Raw genomic sequence first — 12,587 nt, forward strand, 5'->3', positions numbered from 1 at the left:
TTTCCCACAAAAAGGTAGCAGAGGTTTTCCTGCCATAAAAAGCTGCTGATTCTGTCCTTTGTATTGCCGTTCCAAAAATTCTAGTTCATATTGTTTAGTTTCTTTAGTTAGTTTGGTTTCTTTAATGTGGGCAGATTTCATCATACGTGACCTTGACGTTATGAATGTGTATTGTGTACTTGCGTTGTATTTAAACATCGCTGAAGAGACTTGATGGGGTTGATTTCCAGGAAGTAAAAAGAGAAAAATCACAGTGGAAAACGGTCCCATGTGCTAGCATCCTCTGAGCCATTTCTTTCACTTCTGGACATTACGTGAGAGACTGATAAATCTTTGAAGAAAGAACGGTGTTATCTGAAACCCAGTTTGGTAGGGGTGTTTTGTTTTGTTTTGTTTTTTAAACTGTGCTGCTTGTGGTATTTGGAGGTACGGGTTTCACAGCTGTAAGAATTGACAGACGTCCTGACCCTGGAAGCCTGTTCTGCTTGCTCATTAGAGGACTTAGAGCTCTCTTTACTGGGTGGCCCGTGGTGCGCCCATGCAGATGCGAGATGAGTGAGTGAGTGTTAAGTAGTACAGGCAAGGTCCCTCTGCTGAGAAATGATCTCAGTTTGGAAGAATAAACTTGTGGAAGTCTGTTCATTGGAGTTGTGGACCAGTGAGGCTGTGCTGCCTCCCTGCAGTGTTATCTTGTGATTGATGAAAGCGCTGCCTGTAGACACTGTTTGGCTGCCTTCACGCAGAGTGCCTATCCAAGCAGAATACAAAATGCTGCTCTTTGCCTGTCACTGCAGTGGGATGGGGGATAATCAATGTGTGCTTACAGTAGTTTTCTGCGAACCTTTTTCACTGACCAGTGAGAAGTCATGAGGACTTTTGCGGGCTAGGAGGGTGGTGATGTGGAATTTGTTAGCTTCAGGAGTGAATGCATGCTCTGGTGTCTTATGGTGAGGAACAAAAAGAACATGCGTTACAGCTGAGACTAGCCAAAAAATAAAAATAAAATGGACATGCTTGGGATATCCCAATCCACGTCACTGTCCTTACCTTGTCCAAAACAGAAGCTTGAGCTGTGGTCTAGGCTAGCACAAAGGTTTTCATGGTGTGGTTTTTTATTCTGCTGTTATTGCAAACTCATGAAAGTTGATGCTGAGAAGTAAGCATGTTGGTAGAAGTTTAAAGACCTGCACTGATAGTGGAGACCTCACAGAGATTCACGTACTGAAAAAGCTGAAAATCACTTTTTTTTTTTTTTTTTTTCTACGTCCTAATTTATGCCTTAATGGCTAGAACATTGAATGTCCAGAGCATCCACCATGTCATTCTTTTTTAATTTCTGGGAAGTTATATGTTCCTCCCAGTGAGGAATGAGAAGAATTTTGATATCGCAAAATTTTTACAAGGGCTGGGAAACCATTAACCATCCAACACTAATTAACTATGCAAAATTATTCTCAGAATGGTGTTGTCTTGTTACTACAAATAAAATCATTAGGATCATGCTTATACAATAGCAGAATTTGCCACTGTGTATGTCATCTAACCACATCTGATTCTTATTGCTTTAGTCAATGAATCAAATGTGAGAACTGCTCTAGATTGGCACCTTTGTATGAATTAGACCTGAACTTGTTTCAATTTACCCTGACAGTGGAACCTGAAAATACCGTGGAAAATTTTCAAATTCAGGGACTACTTAAAAGAAATAATGATGTAGTCATTCAGAAATAAAAGTTTATCTTCTCTTTTTAGGTCAAAAGACTTGTCTCCACTTACATGGTATCTTTCCTTACCTCTACGTACCATATGATGGTTTTGGACAGCATCCAGAACACTATCTCCGCAAAGTGGCATTCAGCATTGACAGAGCACTTAATGTGGCTTTAGGCAATCCATCTTCTACTGTTCAACATGTTTTCAAAGTGTCATTAGTATCCGGAATGTAAGTATGACCTGCTACGGTTCTTTCTGTTATTTGTTTTGAAATGCTTTTTGCAGTTCGATTTAGAAACACTTAACATGGACTTGGGTGACTGTGGTGCTCTTCCTTTTTCTTTTTTTCTTTTTCTCTTTTTCTCTTTTTTTCTTTTCCCCTCAATGTGTGATTTCCTACAGGCCTGTACAACTAGAAAACTTTTCTCACTTGCTTTGATCTAACATAATCAACAGTTATGCTTGACACAAATGGTTGGCACAACATTTTTTCCTAAACTTGGATCCTACTGCCCGTCATGTTTCCAAATCTGCTCCTTTGAGATTTTTCTGTCTCTGCTATTACAGCAGTACTTTCCAGCCAGCATTTGCTACATGTCTGGGTTATTCTAGGTTCCCTGTGACCAAGCACGTCTTGCAGGAGTCTGCCTCCAGGTCTTCTTTTTTTTGATCATCTAAGATGGCCCCTCTAAGTCTACCACAGAGACTGTCAGGTCATGCTTATCCATCTGATTCTCCAAGCAGCACAGACCATGAAGATGAGGCTCTCACTTATCTGTCAAGCTGACTGCTCTGTTTTTATTTAGAGTAGCTTTCTACTGCTGCTGAAACTATGTATTATTACTGAATGTTAACATTTTAAGGATTCTCTTGATCAATTTTTATTTGACTTGCATAACCAAGGACTGAAAAATATGTCAAATCATGGTGAATAATAGGAAGCTGTCCTGGAGGAAAACAGTTAATCTGTATATGCATTGAATTTTTCATCTGCAAAACAATGTAAATGCTAATTTTCAGTACTGTGCAGCACTACCTTTTACTTGTCTTGTTCCACGCTCTGTTGAAAGACATCCTTTCTAACAATTAGTTTCAGGAAGATAATCTTTCTGTTCCCAGCTAGCTGTAGTGCTATCTTCTAGATATTGCTGGCAAAGTGGCTGCAATACCTTTTTTTATTAATATTTTTAATCAGAACTTTGTTTTTAAATAGCAGGAAAGCTAACCCACCGTATCTTTTATTTTTGTTATTTCTTTGAGAGCTATGTGAACATTGGCATAGCTTGTTCATGTTTAACCCAGGCGGATTAAAATGTTGAAGGCAATCTTTCTTCCTCAAATCAGTGAGAAGGCAGCAGACACAGAGTAGGAGAACCTGCCTCTGTCACCTCTCTTGCCGTAGAGCTTCAAGTCATTATTGAAGGTGAGATACTCACTGCCTCAAAGAAGCATTGGAAAGACTGTTTCAAGTATTTTCTTTGCTTGCATAAGAGGCTGATGCGGTACACCTAGCAGAAATTGCAACACACCTTCATCTTTTAGCTGGGTGGATAGACATGCTTATGTAGTGACAGAAATCTGTTTGCTTTCTTCTGTTCTGACTGGAGTCGTGGATGTTAGAGTGTCTCCGTGGTGAGAAACCTGTATTTTTCTTTAAATCTTGGAGATTATCTTACCTGTTCCTTTCTGTATTAGTAGGAAAATTGTTATGTAATAAGGATGTTTGTTAAACCTTTGCAGGTTTAACATAGGATTGTTGTCGTGTTAACTTCCAAATATAGCAGAAGTCCAGGAATAAACAAGAGGTTTAAATACGCTGTCCTTTTGCATCGTGTAGTTAAAGTAGGTGTTCATATCTAACCTTGAAGGGGTCATAAATCTTACTTTCCCTGTTGTGCCAGGTCAGTGTAAGTATGGATCATTTGCCATGCAAGTGCTGACTTTTTTAAAACCGGCTTTTAATTTACCTGCCTGCAGCATATTGAGGCATTATAACTCAATGTGTATAAACTGCCATTAAGTTTCCTACTGTTTCTGTAAGAGATTGCTTCGTTATATAAGATCTCATTTTCTCCTTTTCAGCACAACAGCTCTAAGTTTGTTGTTACAACTTAGCTCAGCTTTAATAGCACAAACATCTTTTGAAACAGTTCAGTATAAATGTCTGCAAACATAATCGTATTAAGGACAGCAGTGTTAATGCTGTGGTTGTACAGTTCTGTTGAGTTTGCATTTCATTTAGGACTGAAAACCTTCTTACTACCTCGTTTTTTAGACTTAGCAAGTAAGCATCAAAGCTGCACTTTCTAATAATATTCTTGACTAAGAGATTTTATTTTATTTTGGAGACCTAAGATTTAAATGTATGTTTTCACGAACTTCTGTTGACTTCAGTCACGTTTCCTGCAAACGATAGGCTTCTTGCATTTACCCAATGTGTTGAATTATGGCCTGTTTCCTTAACATGCTGTATTACAAGCATGTTAGATTAGATTAGCATTCTTGATGCTGAAAAGTCAGTAATTCAGTCAAGTAATACCAGAATTAATATTGCCTGTGCAACCTCAGCTTAATCTTGACATATTCATTATGACATGTATTCTTTAATTGCATTCTCAAATCCTATTTTCTTCAGGATTCATGCCTCATTTAGTGCACGAGATGACTAGTAATCACTGGAAAGGGGCAGCTATTCATTCTTTTAAGCTGCTCTCATTGTTCGGTTATTTACATTACACAGCCGATATTTATTCATTTACACCTGATCTGCGGAATTAATGTTCTCAAGGACTTTGTTAAAACATTTATCAGAAGAGTTGAACGCTGTTTTGAGGCAGTCCAGCGCTAATAAATGCAGTGAAAGTACTATTATGATATGACATCAATGTGTTTACATGGGGGGAAGGTAAGAAACAATGCTAAGGCAGAAGTGCTTAAGTGAATTTTTGTTAGATATTCCGACGTGCACAGAACCTATTGTTTTTATCTTTAACATTATATTAGTAAAGTAGTGCCCTCTTCAGCATCAGCTGCAGCTTTGAGTACTTGGCATTTCACCAAATAAAGTGGAAACTGTTTTAAATTAGTCCTTCAGAAAAGGAGTGGCAACATTGAAAAAGCACTACCTACCTGTCATTTTGTAATCTTGCCATCTCTGGCAAACTTGTGACCCATGGTAAGAGCTTCCTGATGAACCCACCTACCTGCATTAGACTGAAATTTCTACTGCAGAGTGTGCAGTGTAGCCCTGTCTTACCCCAGCCTCTGCATTCTTTTTTTCCATTCTTGCTTTGCCTTCCTCCCCAAATTCACATGTGCGTGCTCCAGATCTGATCCCATCGAGTCAGCATCTTTTATGATATGTCTGTTCAGAAATGTGTGATGTGTTTTTAATAGTGTGTAAAGATAATGGGTTAAGATTCTGTTTTGAAATTGAATGACATTGTATTATTAAGTAATACATTTGGATTATAATGATTTTTGGCCCAGTGCGTGGGAGTTTTCAGTCTCCTGGATATGCAGTTCTTCTGTGTTTTTTTTTTTCCCCTCTGGATTTTAATACGCTTCATGGTAAATTGCAGCAGAATAAATGCCACTGTATAACTGGCTAGCCTCTTGCTTTTACTTCTTCCTCTCCAGGCCTTTTTATGGTTACCATGAAAAGGAGAGACAGTTCATGAAGATCTATCTTTACAATCCTGCAATGGTTAAAAGGTAAGGCTATGGTGGTGTGAAGTTCTAGCTTGTATCTTGAATAGAAAAAGTAATATTTGGAGCAAGACTCAACAACATTTTAACAAGAGAAGTATTGTTCAAGTTTTTCAAAACAGTGAGAAAATTACTAATTCTAAGCACATCAATAATCTTTTTAAAGGAGTAACACGTTAAGAAAGCAAGACCAAATTATACGTGCGTAGTTGTCTTAACTGTAATTACTCTGCATTTGAACATACTTGCATCAGGTTATTTTTCCTGTAACGCCTAAGGAAAATGATGTAGTTAGTACATGTAGTGCTCTTTCATATATTATGAAGTGGATTTTGGTAGTTCTTATGTTTTAGATTCCAGTACCCATTACTAAAATTAAAATATACTTAGAAAATTGGATAGTTTTTGTTATTAGACAGTTTCTGTATTTCTCAAGAGTAATATCCTATAAAATAAAAGCACTGTTGACCTCAGACTTCCTGAATTTGCTGCAACTACTGTGACAGTAATAAGTGAGGAGGAATGATTTCTCAAGCATTGATTGTCCGGTATTACCTATCAAACTTTTTTTAAAGATCTAATACGTGATTGTAAGATGGGATTGCCTGTTTTTGTTCTAGGCTAGTAAAATTCCACATTATGTTAAATTTCCATCTTAATGTAATCTACGTGCATGTATGACTTGGTGACAGTTGTTTGGACCTTTTACTTTGAAACTTCTCATGTTTGAATTACTCTTACCCAAATAAGGACTGACACTTCACATAGTTTATTCTTTTAATCTTAGATAAAACTTTATTTTTTTGAATACAGTTTATTGCATTTAGAAATACTTAGTGCTAGTCTTTGATCTATAAATCTCATATTACTTAGGGATAAATGTATTGCACCAATACATAATTATGCAAATACCTGCAGTTGCTTTTTAACGTGCAGATGTTTAAAACAGCAGGTTTGTCATGCTTCTGGGAAGCTATTAAAATGCTGCTTCCACATGGACAGTTTGAAACTTTAAAAACATGCAGGACTTCATATATATGCAAGGGAGAACTGGAGAGAAATTCAAAGTTATTACTGGTTTGTAGGCCTACAGCTGCCGTAGTTGTTTTGTAAACGGATTTCCATGGACCACAGTAGCTTTGGACATGTTGCAAAAATAGTACATGGTATGATTTTTCTTTGGAGGTTTTGTTTTATTTTTTTGTTTGTTTGTTTTAAAGCTGGAGGATTTACAGCTCCTTTGTAATTTACACCCAGTGTTCATTACCAGGAGACATTTTTGTGGATCCTTTATTGTGAAAACAAAGCTCTTAAGATTTACGACTAAAGCAAAATTTAAGAAGTTTACATACTTTATATTTTGGTAAAATCAGACATCAATATTGTTGTACAGGAAACACAATTGTTGTTTTATGTTCTATTTGTTTTTAATTTTAGAGTATGTGAGCTTCTGCAAGGTGGAGCCATAATGAACAAATCTTACCAGCCTCATGAAGCCCATATTCCCTACCTCCTTCAACTCTTTATAGATTACAACTTATATGGAATGAATTTAATAAACCTGGCTGCTGTAAAATTCAGAAAGGCACGGAGGAAAAGTAAGGAGTTTTTTCTTAAGACTAAATAATTGTTCTGAAAGCTAAAAGCTAACATTTCGAATAAAATGTCACTAGTTGTCGCATTCCTGCCATGGTTTGTGTCTGAATGGGTATTATATCTTGTTTCCTTATAATTTGTCTTCTGGGTCAAAACAAATTCCATGTGTAAAAATTCTGTTTTTGTATTTTTTTTCCTTCTTGTGCCTGTGTATTGGGACTGGAGAAAAGACAATCTGAAATTAGATGCTATGTATCAAAAACCACATGTTCTGTCAGCAATGTCACTTTGACCGTTTTCACAAGATGTTCATCTCTCCTTTCAAGTTAGACATTTAAAACAAAAATTATCATTTATAGTGTTTGGTATTTGAATTTCTACAAAAGATGCATAGTAATTGTGTTTCTTTAATTTTACTGACATTTGTTTTTCATCCCTATGCCAACTTTAATTCATTTTTTGCTGCAGTAGTGACTTTACAAAATTTTAGCTAGATTATAATGTTCCACTGTTTTTAATTGGAATGCTTCTGCTTGTACTAAGGTCATTTGCTCACTGTTGAAATTTGAGGTATAAATGTCTGAGCAATACCTCAATGGAGGTATTTTTCATTTTTCGTTTTAAAAATTAGCTTGGCATTTGGAATGTATACACTTGGATAAAACAAAAGATTCGTAAGAACATCCATAATTTTATCTAAATGCTTCAGTATAAAGGGGATGTAGCAGTAGGAAAAACGTTATGTCTTTGGCACTTACATTTAGAAAAATAAATGTTGTTTTGTTAATTCATAATTGTTCTTACAGCTAAAGCAAGATTTTAAAAGAACAGTAAAGTACCTTTCTGTAAAAACAGGAAATGAATCATGCTGACTTTAATTCTTCCCATTATTCTTATGCATATATATCTAGACAGCAATAGATTACTGCGTGGAGTTTCATAACATCTAAAGAAAAATACTCTTTCCATACACAGCAGTAGGCCGCACTTTTTGGTGGTGTCATAACTGTAGAAAATAAAAAGCTCAGCCACAGCATTTTCAGGACCTTCAGTCCTGAGGAAGTATAGTCACTACCTGTCGTCTTCCAAACATCCAAAGTTTTGGATGACATTCTGGAGACACATAATCCAACTTATTAAATAGTTGCTCACGTTGGTTTTCCATAGCCCTTCTTCCTTTCCCTTTCACATGATAGTTGATAGAGAGGTAAGCTGTTTATATTCTCATTCATCATTTATTTAAGAATGAGAGACCAAGTCTTGAATGGGGAGGAGAGGATGGAAGAGTAGTAGCAGGGGCTGAAACCATCGGACCTTAACTTCTTACAGGGGAGAATCCAAGAGGATAAAAGCAAAAAACAGACTACCTTGTCCTCGCTTGATCAGATAATAGAAGCAGTGCTCCTCACAGGATTAACACTGCTTTGAGTGTCTCCACATCATGCTTGTAGCCTGCCTCAGTTGGCTGTAGCCCCCAGGCAGAGGATTGCTATCTACTACCCCTAGCAGAGTGGCTGAGCAACAAAGGGGTTTGTCTCTGCTACAGCCTATAGGCAGTGCTGTTGAGAGGCCAGTCCTTGCACAGCAGACCTAAGAAGAGCCATCCCTTCCCAGCCCAGACCTGTCAGACTGGTGAAGAAGGCATGGTCTCTGTTTATGACTGGCACGCTTAGCCTGCCTGCTTGATAATTTCTGTGTCTTGGGTGCACACATTCATTTTAGTCAACTGTAGTTTGTGCCACGCAGGCCAGGCTGAACTGTGTGTCCTAGATGGCAATATAAGCCTTCACCTAAATACGTGCAGCATATTTATTTTTCCTCCCTTGCAGACGATGATCTAAAAATCAGTTTGATGAGGAATAGAAACATCCATAATACATCTGTTCCTAAATGTAAGTAGGCAGCATCAAAAGCCTGTTTCCAGTGCTATTTTTGTCACTTAGATGAGTAGACAGTTTTGAAGGCTGAGAGAGGTCAGCTGGTAAATTTGTAGTAACAGGAATACACAGATATAAGCTGATATAGCTGAGAAAATTCAAGGTTCAAGCAGGTCTTTTATGTTGAAGTGGGAGACTGAGTAATTTTTCAGGTTTTCTCCTCCAGTTTCCTCTCCAACCCCATTCCAGGGCTTTTTTCTTTCCTGTGCCACATCCTGTGTATATTGTCTTTCCTTCATCTGAAGAGCAAAGGTTCAGAAGGAGACCACAAAGGGAGGTGGTAAATCTTCAAAGGGGACTTCTCCAGGATGACCTTGGAGCACACTTCCTTACACTGAAACCTCCAAGCGAGTGTTTTCTGTATTTGTAGGTCAGACAACGTCTGCCTTCATTGTGGTTTTCCACTTAACTTCTACCATGCCACTACTTCTGGAATGTATTGTATTGTCTTTCAGCTCATGGTTAAGAAAGAGGAAAAGCGTGAAGCAGAATTTAGTGTTTACGTTGGCTTCTAATTTCCATTGGGATCTGACCTGAGGACCCAGACACTTGGGAATCCTGAATTTTACTTAAGACTAAGCAATGATATACTAACGTACTCAAAAAATAAAAGCTAGAATTTAGCTTAAGGTATGAGCAAATGACAGCAAATTCAATTCTAATAAAGTTGGTGTATTGAAAAAACTTTTCTTGTATGTGTCCACATGCAATTAAGAAAGCCAAGTCATTTCAATGATAGTGTAGTTATTCTGAAGCTAGTATCATGCAGTGCAGTTCATTCTTCAGAAGCATTTTGGCTGATAATATTAAATAATAGTTGAAATTATGTAATTATATTTGTAAAAAAATTAAAACATTACTGAAGCATACATTAATTAATTTATCATACTATTTTTCTTTTTAGGTGATATATCAGGTGCAAGTAAACATCACAGAATTCATTTTGCAGAAAATTCAAACAGCACATCTTTCATTGAATGGGATGAAGATGAAATACCAAGGTCAGTGTGCCTAATTTTTTTTAACATACACTGTATTTGCTCATTAGTAGCAACTTCTATGTACTACAGGGTTCCAGTCTCACATTTAAAGGAACCCTATATACAGGGTTTAAAATGTTGTGGGTTTTTTTGTTGTTTTTTTTTGTTGTTTTTTAAAGGCACTAAGGTGACACAGATGATCATTATTTTGTTTCTTAGTATTTTGCCCATCTGAGACTTTGTATCCTTGGTTAAATGGTGGGGAGAATCTAACTGGGAGTTAACAATAACAATATATAAGGCAGATTCAGTTTTCTGTTTCTTAGAAAATATGTTTCTAGCTAACGACTTCTGATGAAAAGCTAAACCAGTTTAAAAGTTACAGCGAATACTTACGCATCAGTTCACAGATTCTGTTTTTGTAATCACCCTTAACTAAGATGAATAGTGTGCTGCCACTGTTGTAATTTGTCCATCTCAGATAGTAGCTATGTAAGAATCTCCGCTTAGAATTCTCATGCTTGTCTGCCATGCTCTTAATTTTTTCTAGACGTTTGATAGTCTACAGCTTGTAACAGCTTTGCTTCTGTAAGAAAAAGCATGTATTTGTTTTTTGCAGTTGAGAGAGAGAGGGAGGGAGGAAAACAGCCAGTATCTGCTGCAACCCAAATTTGTGTAGTTTACCCGTAACAAATCCATTTTTATGCTACTTTTTAATGTTTGATATGTCCTTTTAAATACTCTGTCATCTAGTAGTCTTAGTCTTTGGGTAGTTCCTGTCATTCTTCCCTGAGCAGTTTATCAGATTCAGCATGTGACACTGCTTGCTAGCATTATATGCTGGGATCATTCACTTCCACAGAAGAAAGCAAGTCCTTTAAAACAGATTTCTTATCTTTCCAGTGTGTTAAAAACTTGAGTTTGTGCAATGTAATGTCTGTTTCTATGATACTGCTACTCCTACTTTAAGGAGATTTTGAAACAACATTAATCTGATAGTTGTCTCATGGTTTTATTTGTGCTCAAGTAATAGCCATTTTTTCTTGGGCTATTACTTCTCACGTTCTGGGCTGGTTCCTTCATTCGTAGCACATTTTGACCTTTATCTGACTAGGTTATGTGAGCCAAATTACTTGACTTTTTTGGGGGTACAGAGGTGGATCATAATGTAGGCCAGAATTATCTGATGTTACTTGATGCATACTGGGGAAAGCAGAAAAAGAAAACAAATAGCTCTCCCTTGGCTGTCACACCCAAAGAGGGATGTGCCCAGTGCTGTAGGAGCCACGGGTGTCTCCTCTCCAGGCTTTCATGTTCATGGCTCTGCACACAAGCCTTCTTTCCCCCTGCTTCCATGCTTTTGTGTATACAGCCAGGGGTGCAACACCTCACTTGTGCCATCCTATCTCCAGCTCACACACACACTTCAACAGTGGGATGTTAACAGTAATGGGGCAAATATCAAGCCTGTCCGTTTGTTCTTTTGCCAGTAGGAGTTTGTTCAAATGTGAAGCCTGCATACTACACACTATTACCTGTCCTGGGTTTATGTGGCAAGGGCTTGGAGGCAGGGGGCTGCAGGGGTGGCCTCTGTGAGTAGAGCAGAGCAGCTGCCCCATGTCAGATCAGAGCCAGCTCCAGGTGGCTCCAAAAGGGACCCACTGATGGCCAGAGCCGAGTCACAGGGAGTGATGCTGTGTGGGCCTCTGGGAGAGCAGATTGAAGAAAGGGGAAAAATACCGCAGCTGGGAGAGAGGAGTGAGAAGCAGCCCTGCAGGCCCCCAGGTCAGTGCAGCAGGAGGGCAGGAGGTGCTCCAGGCACGCAGCAGCAGTTCCCCTGCGGCCTGTGGAGAGGCCCCTGGTGGAGCAGGCTGTCCCCCTGCAGCCCATGGGTCCCACATGGAGCAGATCTCCATGCTGCAGCCCGTGGAGGAGCAGTTTGTTCCTGAAGGACAGCACCCCACAGCATGAGCCCACATTGGAGGCATCTTGAAGACCCCACGCTGGAGCCAAGGGCAGAGAGTGACCGTGGAGGAGCATTGGCAATGAAGCGTTAGGGACTGACCACAGCCCCCATTCCCCATTTCCCTGCGCCGCACTGGGGGAAGATGTAGAAGAGGGTGAATGGGGGGAAGGTGTTTTTAGTTTGTTTTTAGTTTCTGTCTGTTCTAGCCTACTAGCAATAAATGATATTAATCTCCCTATGCTGAATGTGTTTTGCCTGTGATGATAATTGGCGAGTGATCTCCCTGTCCTTATCTCAACCACTGAGCCCTTTCCATCATATTTTCTCCCTCTTTTTTCTTTGAGCAGGAGGAGTGAGAGTGGTTGTGGTGGAGTTCAGCTGCCCAGCAGGGTAAAACCACCGCAATACCAAACAAATTCTCTTCAGTGCGTTATGCAATGATACTGGTAGTTCTCTCCCTGACATCTTTTATAGTCTCATTTACCATGTCACTTTGTCTCTCAGTCATTTTAGGATTCATTAGTACAAGATGTTTCTCCTCTTCCATTTTTTTCCAAGTAGTAATATTCTAGTTGGAATCTCTTATAAGTTCACGTAGGGTCTTGTATCCCATTTTTTAATTTCATCATATTTCTCTTATTATAGTTCTCAGTTATTCAGTTCTTGTTTTATGATACTATGATCTGG

General features: G+C 38.5%; 1 protein-coding gene across 2 annotated transcripts in view; it reads left to right on the forward strand.

The window, feature by feature from the left end:
• REV3L (REV3 like, DNA directed polymerase zeta catalytic subunit) overlaps positions 1–12,587 on the forward strand; it is a 122,044-nt gene that overhangs the window by 44,248 nt on the left and 65,209 nt on the right. Inside the window, exons 1-5 of one of the 2 annotated variants that reach the window (XM_080586875.1) lie at positions 1,815–1,942; positions 3,058–3,136; positions 5,353–5,427; positions 6,859–7,019; positions 9,859–9,955. In XM_080586875.1, the coding sequence (XP_080443001.1) occupies positions 5,390–5,427; positions 6,859–7,019; positions 9,859–9,955 (296 nt within the window). In that variant the 5' untranslated portion in view covers positions 1,815–1,942; positions 3,058–3,136; positions 5,353–5,389. Of the gene's footprint in view, positions 1–1,752; positions 1,943–3,057; positions 3,137–5,352; positions 5,428–6,858; positions 7,020–9,858; positions 9,956–12,587 lie in introns of those variants that run through there. The other variant, XM_080586874.1, reaches the window with a different exon arrangement.

The sequence above is a fragment of the Anser brachyrhynchus genome (genome assembly GCF_964034855.1).
Source record: "Anser brachyrhynchus genome assembly, chromosome: 3".
In the NCBI taxonomy this organism is placed as follows: Eukaryota; Metazoa; Chordata; class Aves; order Anseriformes; family Anatidae; genus Anser; species Anser brachyrhynchus.